The 10,931-nt window shown below is 33.3% G+C and overlaps 2 protein-coding genes across 2 annotated transcripts; one reads left to right on the top strand and one right to left on the bottom strand.

The window, feature by feature from the left end:
- The first annotated feature begins 972 nt into the window (after positions 1 to 972).
- Positions 973 to 3,363, top strand: LOC147073781 (TP53-regulated inhibitor of apoptosis 1-like). Its single transcript, XM_085944544.1, has 2 exons — positions 973 to 1,291; positions 2,944 to 3,363. The coding sequence occupies exons 1-2, from the start codon at positions 1,145 to 1,147 to the stop codon at positions 3,046 to 3,048; spliced, it is 252 nt and encodes an 83-aa protein (XP_085800670.1). The 5' UTR covers positions 973 to 1,144; the 3' UTR covers positions 3,049 to 3,363.
- On the bottom strand, positions 3,326 to 9,922 carry spt4 (Transcription elongation factor subunit spt4). The gene is made up of 4 exons (XM_085944543.1): positions 9,728 to 9,922; positions 6,347 to 6,453; positions 5,378 to 5,433; positions 3,326 to 4,411 (listed from the first exon to the last, which is right to left on the bottom strand). Exons 1-4 carry the CDS (start codon positions 9,794 to 9,796, stop codon positions 4,293 to 4,295), a joined length of 351 nt encoding a protein of 116 aa, XP_085800669.1. The 5' UTR covers positions 9,797 to 9,922; the 3' UTR covers positions 3,326 to 4,292.
- Between the last annotated feature and the right edge of the window lie 1,009 nt (positions 9,923 to 10,931).

The raw sequence follows: 10,931 nt of genomic DNA, 5'->3' as shown, positions 1-10,931 counted from the left end.
CACCTAACGGAAAAATATGATACTTCCAATTCGAGACATTTAAGCTGTAGGTATTTATTATTAATAAAATATCTACCTACCTGAAAACATTAAAAAGAAAAAGATTTTTTTATTTTGGGTCAAAGATTTAAAAAAAAATGTTATAAAATGTGATTTCCCACCAGAATTCCATCTTATTATTACATATTATTTTATGGTCACATTGATTATTAAAATTTAGTTTATTAAGTTTTCTTTATAAATATATATAACTTGAAATCCTTTTTATTTATATTAAATCGAGCTTCATAAAGATAAAGATAGCTAAATAAGATTGAATAATCTTTTACAATAGATTCTGTTTAGACGAAAAATTTTGCCTGCTGCGCTGATGACTACTGGTTACTTTTAATTTTAATGGATATTATGTAGATCATATTTTCATTGCAAATTATCCATTAAAATAATAAAATGTAGTAAGAAAAGAAGGTACTGTTCGGTTATACCGGAGGCAGCGGAAAACGCATTTTGAAAATAGTCGATAAACTGGATTATTTGTTAGTTTGGGTTAGTTTAGGTTCGGTTAGGTTGGGTTAGGTTAGGTTAGGTTTGGTTAGGTTAACCTAACAAATAATCCAGTTTATCGGCTATTTTCAAAATGCGTTTTCCGCTGCCTCCGGTATAACCGAACAGTACCGAAAAGAATTTACACAAACATTACGTCATAAAAGTTGGATTTGAGATTACACAACAACAATGAAGGGGCCAGCACTTTACCTAGAGACGTCACTGGTTGGGTACCTATGTTTTTGATTATTATCATATCGTATTATTAGCATTATGTTTGAGGTATCTGACGTAGATTATTATCCATCTTTTTTTAATAAAATTACTTTATAGTTATTATTTTGAATATAAAATTTTTGTGATGTCTGCATTTTAGTCTATGGATAAAACATTATTTTCATATGACCATACCGATCAATAAAACATGCTTTATCAAAAAACGTAAACGTCAAATTCAGAATCTGACATTCTGACGTAAGTGGACGTAAGTCGGACGAAATTCTTTCGTGAAACCTTCAGTCGAATTGATAAAAATAACAATTGCAGTCAAGCTTAAAATTAAACAGACCTCGCATCGTCAACATTGCAAAAGGTCACAATGAACAGTATAGGCGATCATTGTACCGATTTGAAAAAACAATACGATGACTGCTTCAATAGTTGGTTTTCAGACAAATTTTTGAAAGGAAGCACAGACGATGCCGTGTGTTCAGGAATATTTCGTGTCTATCAACAGTGTGTTAAGGTCAGTAATCGTTAAAAGCCAAGTCGCTCATTTTTTTGAGATTGCAAACATCTGTTTTCATACCTAATATACTTCAATGTTCACAAACTACTGTGAATTAATCTTGTTATTAAATATACAGTTTACCATTTTTTTTGTCTTGCTAATACATAAGCAGCTGTAGTCTATTACGCTCATTTAATTCTGCCTAGTAGCTCAGTCATGGTCCCCGCAAGGGGGGGCTGACAGGGCTCTAGCCTGGGGGCCCGGGCTTAGGAGGGCCCCGGCGTGGCGGGTCGACCACTTAAGCGAATTAAACACACCACAAATTCGCTTTAATAGTAGGCTAAGCGGCGCTTTGTCACAAGTAGAATTTTATTTGGTGCAAGTCAGTTATGGGGAAGCCAGCGGCAAACACATTTTGGAGAAGCCAGGCGGGAACCGCGTTAATTGTCATAGCCGATTTTGGCGAAATTCATGAATTCAAAACCTAACCTAAACTAAATTAACCTAACAAATAATCCAGTATATCAGTTATTTTCAAAATGTGGTTGCCGCTGGCTTCCCCATAACCGACTTGTACCTTTTATTTTATAATTATTTTTAGTATGTTCCCTGATTAATAAAAATGAATATTTTATCCGATATGACGAAGGATCGCATGTTACTTAGCTATCATAAAAGGGAATTGCGAACAATGCTTCATAATAAATGATACCGAGTGTTAACAATTCAAGTGAATTTATTTAAATATACACGAACACCCTTTATTTTACACGAAGCCTGGAGTTCCTATTGTAGAACATTACATTACCTTAACCTTAGCTATAGGTTTGGGGGCCTGGAGGCCCGCTTAAGGGTGTGGGGGCCATGAGCTCAGTGTAGTACAGTGATTATACTGACATGAATACTAACAATATTGTTTACAGAACACTAGCTTTATTAGTTGTGGGTTCATCGATTAATTGCTATAAAATTGACAATAATTAATCGACTATTTCACGTGCCTCAAATATTTTTTTTCAATATTTCCATTCAAATAGTTTACGGAGGGTTTCGTTGAATAGTAAAAGTAACTAACCCCCTCCAATCTGCAATTTGTATTCTTATTTCAATGAAAATAAATATGTAGGTATGACTGAAAAAGTAATTATGCCGCAGATGGCCGCATGAGCTTTTATCTTTTTATTTTTTTACGAAAACAGTTTATTCCATGTAGTCAATTATATTAAATACCATTTTCTATCGGCGCAGATGTTTTTCGATCCAATAATTGTTAAGTTAAAATTTGAAATATTCATACATTTCAATGCATCATTATCACACACTGAGATTATATTAGGTTGGGGTAGGTTAGGTTATGTTAGGTCTAAAAAGAAAGTTATAAAAACTCATGCGGGCATCTGCGGCATATTCACTAAAAAGTTTAGTGTGCACTATTTATGTCAGCTCTCCACCCTTCGTCACTGAAACTTGGTCACTACATTGTTTGAAAATAGTAGGTACATATTCTAAATAATTTTAAATACTTACCATAATGATCCGAACACATTATCATCATGTCACGTGGTAGCCTCTGTCTCAACGTTTTTATCTCTATCTCTGGTAATGTGTTCGGGCCATTATAATCATTACCATTATATACATTGATGTTTCTTATTTTATATTTACAGGGAGCCATAAAAGACCAGAACATTGAGTTCCGAGAAGTGGAGAAAGATATCCTGGGAACAGATGAAGAATGCAAAATCCCTCCAAAAGCTGATAAACCGAGTTGACATTTCCCGAGGGTGCTTTGTTTATCTAATCCTCTGACAATCGTCAGGATAATCTGGGCAGAGCGGTTTCAAAAAGATACCGCACATTCAAAAGAACTCAAGCATGCCCACGAGATCAAAGTAGATGTAGAAAAATGTGTTGATATTAGCCAAGTATGACAAACCAATGTACATTGTGATTATGTTTATAATTTATTTTAAGTTTATATGCATAAGTAAATGGCCTGATGTTATAATATTAGGTATATTAATTTAAAACACAACAGGTATATATTTTCATTCCTTTATTTGAAAATGAAATAAATTATGTTTAACAATATGGAAATATTTAATTTTAGTCATTATTTGTTATGCCTTATGAAAAAAAATACCAATCTTACCAATCGGTGTTATCGACTGTTGAAAGTCAAAAAAGTGATTTTTGTGATATTTCCTTTTTTGTATTCACAGTTCATCATTTTATTTGCTCTTGCAGTCTGATGAACCGAAAAAATGTCTCCTCACCCATGTCACATCTTAATAATAACACACATATTATTAATTATGATTTCAAATTGTGGTTGTATTATGAATTCATTGTTTTATCTTTCAAAAGTCAACATGACACATTTAGTGCTAACACTCCGACTGGCGCTTTTGGAGTACTTGGCCATTAGATATAATTAACGTGTTATTTAAATGTGGTAATTACAATGACAGCAGTGATTGTGTTAAACCATTTTTTTTTAAGTGGTAAAACAATCACAAATATTCAATGTCTTTCTTACACATGAGACATCACGTCATATTATATGGACACACCTAATATTGTATGAAGGTTCATGCCCGATATGAGAAAGTATGAGAATAGTAAATCTTATTGTTATATTATCAACTATTTAAAGGCGAAACCTCACAAGTAACTATGTACTAACTTTTCAGTCGAGCAAAAAATTTTTTTAAAAAAAGTCAATGTAATCTAAATTTAAAATCATGTGATGTTGATTGCAACATGATAGACATTTTTTTGATGTATACAAAAACAACAAAGTTGTAAGTAATATTTATGTGAAGATACATTGGGTTGGCGGTCACACCCGGTATACCCAGGAAATCAATAAGAAAACCTCATGACAGTTACTGTGAAAGCATTTGAAAAAATTTTTCAAGACAATTTTTTTAATGTATTGACCGCTTCCAAATTATCCTAATACAATGTAGGAAACTTTAAAAAGTATTTCACTTGAAAATCTGCAGTAAATTATTTATCTTTGACTAGTATCTCTTGGCCTGTAAACTATTCCTCTGCTTTTCATTTCTCTAATTACACCGGCTGGTAATCGCCCGGAAACAGAAACGGCGTACACTCCTTTACAAAATCGATCTGAAAATAACCATATACATATAACATTAATTTTAAAATTGATATCGATATTGTTTGTACATTTTCCCAAACTGAATAATAATTCTGAAGTAAAATTTGGCATAAATGAGTTTAGTACACATCTACGTTATCATATCTGTCAAGCCCAATTCACACTCTCAGAATCTATACACAACAGAAACTAGAGATTCTCAAAACAATAACGCTGAAAATCTTAAAATTGTTATTTTTGGACCTAAGGTAGTTTGACTCCCAGGTACAGATATAAAAGATAATATCTTTTCCTAAGGTGTTTTCCAATATGAGGTCAAACCCTATGAGGAGGAGGGTCTGATATAATGTGATGATTTGTGACGTAGGGGATTGTAGCATAGCATAGTGTAGAAAATATGACATTACAAAACCAACAAAATATAAACTCTTTTCTGAGAATAAAATATTCTGTGAGAACTTTTAGTGAAATCATTTCAAAATTGTGATGTAATTTTGATAGTTATAAAAGATTTTGTGATAATGTGGGGGTCAAAAATTAAGGACCCCCAATACACTATGGGCTATCAAAACTATTAGCTGTTTCAGCAAAATCCATTTTTGAAGTTATAGATCATAACATATTGTGTGAAATTACACACAGTATATATTATGTACATATTTGCCCTGTTGTTGAAAATAGATGCCTCAAAAATGTAATGAAGCGCTTTAATTATTGAATAGGCACTTCAATATTTTTTAGGACTTGGACAATTTTTTGACATTTGCTCAACCTATTAGGTCCATACCCTGACTCACACACAAATTGAAAAACAATATGTGTACTTGCCAGACCCAGGATTCGAACCTGAGACCCACGGCGTGATAGTCCAACGCTTAAGCCGCGCGGCCACCGTGGGCGTTTATATTGATTTTACTGAATTCAATTAAAATTTAATAACAAGACATAACATGTATTATTAAAGCATAACTTACTAATTCTTTGCCATTTACACACCCAACTATCTTCAGGAGACATGACTGCAATCATGCTGTAAAACAAAAATAAACATTACAATAAGTACACAATAAATTTTTCATAAAAACTGTGAACTCGGAAATAACATGAATAATACCACACCAGTCTCCAGTCACGTCTGTTTTTTAAGAAGTAGATAATATCATGTATCATAGCAGGCTTGTATTGTGGATGGTGTGGTGTGTTCAAATTTGATGCGTGCATTGTTGAACTCTAAATATATATTCACACTAGTTTGATTCTGTTCCTGAAAGTCCAAACGCCGATCAAATGGTTGGAAACAATCAAGGATCGGTTTTTGCCAGAAGCCTTGAATAAAATATTGCCAACTGATGGTCAAAGTGACTGATGACATGACCAAAAGCAATGATGTGAGGCTACAATGTCAAATCATATTATATTCGGGTAAAACATTAGCCATCCATAAGTTGCATATTCTAACTAGTCCTCTTCGAACAATCGGTAAACTGTTTTGGATTTAATATTGACAAAAGGCTTTGAGATTTCAGTCTCGGCTGAGATACTTTACGACTCCATAAGTACTCCCAACAATGCTCACCCTGCAATGATTGTGCTAGTAAATCATTTGATAATCTTTGTAGACAAAGGCATGGTGCATATTTAGTTCCACAAAATGCGGTAATGACGGGAATTGCACTCATACAATGGTGACGTGGTACTTTACACATGAAAATTTTATTGAACATACAAAATTCTGAAAACACTCATGAGAAAATATAGCCAACAGAAAAAATCTTTTTTGAAAAAAGTAAGAAACATCAATATTATACAAACATGAATGGAATACATTCTTAAATCTTGTGAATTATTCGTTGAATAAAAGAAAAAAGTTAATGAAAATGTTATGTTTACAAATTCTGGTATTAAATTATACGAAGAATATTATTTACTTAATAGATTCTTACCCATCAAAATTATTACTAGTGCAGTCGTAGACATTGTCTTTATTTGTTTTCATACGCAGAAATTCATCGCAATTATCACAGCCGTCATTTTCAAACTGGTCAAATGTCTGCAAAATAAATTGAAGAAATGAGGTTTAATTGTCATGTGTTTTCTCTCCTACTTTCTGTGACGTATTGGGCTCATTGCAGTCAATCCTCTAAGATGAGAAGAGATACTATAAAGGATACTTCGTGCGCCTGAAAAAGGAGGCCACCGAAACCCTGATAATATTAATGACAGTGAGTTATGTATAAAAGTATCATTGCTTCTGGCTGTTTCTGGTCGCAAATAACACGGCAAACTTTCTTTCTTAATGTTTATATGATTACGGTATAAAACCCTGGCGAGTGCACCAAAAAAATTTGTTTCGCGTTTGTAAAATAAATGTGGATAAACACCATGACACCGCGTAAGTCCTACCGAAAAACGTATTCTACATTAAAATAGAAAATTTTATATTTTGAATCTAAACTCAACGATATTCTAAAAAATAATAAATCCAACAGAATTACAAGCCTGATTTCGTACATCAAACAAAATGGCCTTCCGATTATCAAAATATCATCACCTATAAGCGTGCAAGTTACATTTTACACAGATATATCTTAATCTGTGTGTACGTCCTCCATTGGTACCCAAGATGCAGCAAAAAATCTGAAGGTAGACAGACCTACATCTAGACCCGCCGGATTAACGAAATAGTTAAAGTCTTTAGAAGTAGATGGCAATGCCAATTAATATACAGCTGACTGATGACGATATCATAGTCGGCACTATCGTACAGTATTGCGGGTACTGTTCGGTTATACGGAATACAGCAGAAAACACATTTTGAAAATAGCCGATAAACTGGATTATTTGTTAGGTTAACCTAACCCAAACTAACAAATAATCCATTATATCGGGTATTTTCAAAATGTGTTTTCCGCTGTATTCCGTATAACCGAACAGTACCGTATTGCGTTATAACCTTAGATTATAGAACAGATGACGAAATTTTTCTCGCGCTTGGGTCGCCCCCACCACGCGTCCTTCACGCCCCTTTCAAGGGTTTTTCGGAAATACATGACAGTGTGCGTGAACATTTGCTTGGCGTAGTGTTGCCAGATTTCGAATGATTTTACAAGCGATTTGTTTTATATTATATTAATAAATATTAGCAGAGTGAATTTTGGTAATAAGAAATATATTTAGGTAACACACAATCTCAAAAATACGATTAATATTTATTACATTCCTAAAGGTGTTCGGAGAAATAATGTTTTCATAAAATTTTATTTATTATTAATCAAATAATACATTCAATTAATGATTCAAACATATTTGCTATATAAATTATGTAGCAGGTACCTACCTACTTAGAAGTATAAGTAAAGAAAAATATAAAGCGTCAATTACATTGAGCTACTTTACGAGCTGTTTGTTGACAAATTTAATAGCGGGCGATTCAGCTACTGCGATTGTGATGACACACAAAACTTTCCATTCGCTGAGAAGCCACAAGCCAGCGACTATTTTGACAGAACGTAGTTCATTTTTTTACCGGGGGGTTGCTACTGCGCAGACGCAGTAGGTCCACACGCCGGCGTGTAGCGTGTAAAGTTGACCGGCTTTCAACTTTTCTCGGTAGATTGTTTACAATCTGCTTGTTCGACACTAAGCGACTTTACAGGCAGATTGTAAATTCGGCAACAAGCAGCTCGTAAAGTAGCTCAATGTAATTGACGCATAAGTAAACACAAAAATACCACAATTTATAAAGATTTTAAAAATAGACCCATTATGATAAAAATCGGTTTATTCTGAATTTTAAATATCGAAACATTAGGTAATGATTATATTAGAAAAAAAAAGAATTACAGATCTATGGATACATGCTTTCCCCTCCACCACCCGCCACGTCTCAACACCCTTTCAGGCATATACCATGGCGTAACGAATGAGAAGCGTCCTTCAAAATTGTGCTGGGAGCATTCCCTTTCAACCGATGAATGGGAACACTACCATAGGATGTGATTGGCACCCTGCTATTTGCCACATAAGCATGTATCGAATTTTATTAAGCCAAGCTGACAGAGCTCGTTGACGAAGCCACCGTAAACAGTTAAGAACTATGAAGTCCAATGGTCTGGAGTCTTTTGGTTATCTCCATGCGCCACATACTATTCGGAAAGAACAAAGACGTTTACACAAATCTAGTAAATCTAAAAAAATAACCTAGTCAAATCAGACACATAAAACAAAATCAATAATTCAAATTTACGTAAATTTACAATCATATAGTAGGTACATCGGAGATGGCGCATTTTAAAGAGGCAAGTGTCGCGTTCGATAAATGCTGGAGAACACGTTATGAGTAGCTAACACTAAAAATGAGACATATTTAGTTTAAATGCGAATAAAATATGTACTGGAATTTGCTAGGAAAATAATTCTGACAATTAAACATGAATTTTAATATAAAATGAAAATTCATAGACATTCAAGGAATAAGAAATTATAGCCCTTGGTTTTGGATTAATTTTTTTTTTAAATTGTCGTTTTGTATACAAGTTTTTCAACAAACTCTGACGTTTCGAAATATAGTGTGGTACTTACTTATGGTGATACGAATCCGATAAATAAGTGATAAATGATATTTAAAAACTACCGCTATATTTTATACACCAGCAGCCGTAGCTGATTTATTCATACAACAGATAAGCTTGAATACGAAATATTAAAATATGTGTATAATATCGTAAAATGTGCAATATTATTTTAAAACAGATGAAATCAAAAATCACAAATCTGGCAACATTTTTACCCACACTTGCAGAATTCTGGCGTGTATGCAACGAAATTTAAGCTAAGCAAGGAAATGATTTCAGATTACAGAATAATATAGAATAATCACTGTTTATGAAGTACTTATAAGTGGAAAGAAATCCCATGTTCCTTTTTTGGTTAGATGTGTTTTGACATCGTTTTATAGAACAAGACGGCATATTTTCCGATTTTCGTGTAGATGTTGTCGCCACAATGTCAGTTTATCGACTGACTGCCGTTTTCGTGGCGTGTTGGCTATGCACTTGCTAAAACATGACTCACTAAAATCGGCTATTGCGGAGGGCTTGGTTATAACCCAATGTGTGTTTTGGCTACCCGTAGCTTCTATTCTTGAGATATGGACCGCCAAACGGACTTGCCCCATTTTTTCATAGGGTACAATGAAAATTACTCCAGAATGCATAAATTTCATAATTGTACCTATCTCGCTAGATCCCATCTTCACATAAGAATGAAGATTACTCTCAATGTCTACAAATATTAAAAACTAACTTTGAGGTTAATTCAAATACCTTAATCAAGGAGCAGACTAGACACGCTCGTAGCCCTCTCAGATCTCTAGGAACAGTCTCAAGCGCCATTGATTACTTATGAAAGAAAATTGGCAATTAAAAATAATCTAATTTCGAATAAATAATAAATAATGGTTTAGCGGTGACACGAAAGTTATTTATTGACAGCTCGAGCTTTGGTTTGTTTCATAGACTAAAGCTGAAAATATATTTTCTGTGCTGCCATCTAATATGAAAAATATAGTATTTTTCTAAAAAACTACAGTATATGTAACGAATTCTTCAAAATTATAGTACCTATTATTGGCATATTTGATATATAGTTATAGTACATCTTACTTGTTAAGTGTTTTTCGGAAACAATTTTTTTTAATAAAGAACCATTGTCAATACTGTTCCAGACAAATATTACATAAATGTTGCTATTTAAATTGTATTGAATAATAATTATTTGGTAACCCTCTTCAGAATAATTATTGCAACTAGCAGAGGTTTAATATCAAACCTTTAATTAATTTTTCACAGAGTGCACCATAGGCCATGATTTGTCAGAATAATAAAATCAATCAATACAATTATTATTATATTGTTGACTGTTAGGCGCATATAACTGCATTGTTTTGTTTTTATTATAATTTATAATATTACCAATTTGGTAATAACAATATATTGTATTGTTGATTTTTTGAACACATCCCGAGATTCGGAAATAGCGTTGCCAACTTAACGTTTTTCTTGAACTTCACTTTTTACTTACAATTATTGTTTACTTTATTTATTTTAATTTAGTTAATATTTTAACGTCTGTTCTTGTATATTTATATCCATGACTAGTGCCAGGGCTCGAAATGAACCGGAACGCACCAGAGCGCCGTTCCTGTTCGTGAAATCGGTAAAATTATCGCTCCGTCTCGTGGAATAATAATTTGACGATCTGAGCTGGATATGCCATATAATAGAAAATCTAACACACTTATTTTTATGAAAAAAAACACATAATCTTTGATAACTTTACTATATAAAAATCTTCAAAAAACTGTCGAGCGCTCCGGTTCGTAAATTTTTCCAATTCGAGGGCTGACTAGTGCTGAGAAGGAAGCTTTAGTTTGCACGCGTTGATGAACTGGCGATGTTGGCTATGTTCATGTAATTTTTCCTTCCCTGTTTTGGATTACAACCAGATTACCGTAATAAAACACAGACT

This window comes from Rhyacophila brunnea, unplaced genomic scaffold (assembly GCF_057557595.1).
Source record: "Rhyacophila brunnea isolate RB1 unplaced genomic scaffold, BYU_Rbru_1.0 scaffold_17, whole genome shotgun sequence".
Taxonomy (NCBI): Eukaryota; Metazoa; Arthropoda; class Insecta; order Trichoptera; family Rhyacophilidae; genus Rhyacophila; species Rhyacophila brunnea.
The sequence above is the reverse complement of the archived record's forward strand: the minus strand, read 5'-3'. Positions and strand labels throughout refer to the sequence as shown.

What these genes read in the sequence shown, in the direction of transcription:
- LOC147073781 (XM_085944544.1), top strand. Translation starts at nt 1,145, where the DNA reads ATGAACAGTATAGGCGATCATTGTACCGATTTGAAAAAACAATACGAT. An exon ending in TCTATCAACAGTGTGTTAAG is followed by an intron (nt 1,292 to 2,943) that starts GTCAGTAATCGT and finishes TTATATTTACAG; the next exon opens with GGAGCCATAAAAGACCAGAA.
- spt4 (XM_085944543.1), bottom strand. Translation starts at nt 9,796, where the DNA reads ATGGCGCTTGAGACTGTTCCTAGAGATCTGAGAGGGCTACGAGCGTGT. An exon ending in TAGTCTGCTCCTTGATTAAG is followed by an intron (nt 6,454 to 9,727) that starts GTATTTGAATTA and finishes TTTATTTTGCAG; the next exon opens with ACATTTGACCAGTTTGAAAA. An exon ending in GTGTAAATGGCAAAGAATTA is followed by an intron (nt 4,412 to 5,377) that starts GTAAGTTATGCT and finishes GGTTATTTTCAG; the next exon opens with ATCGATTTTGTAAAGGAGTG.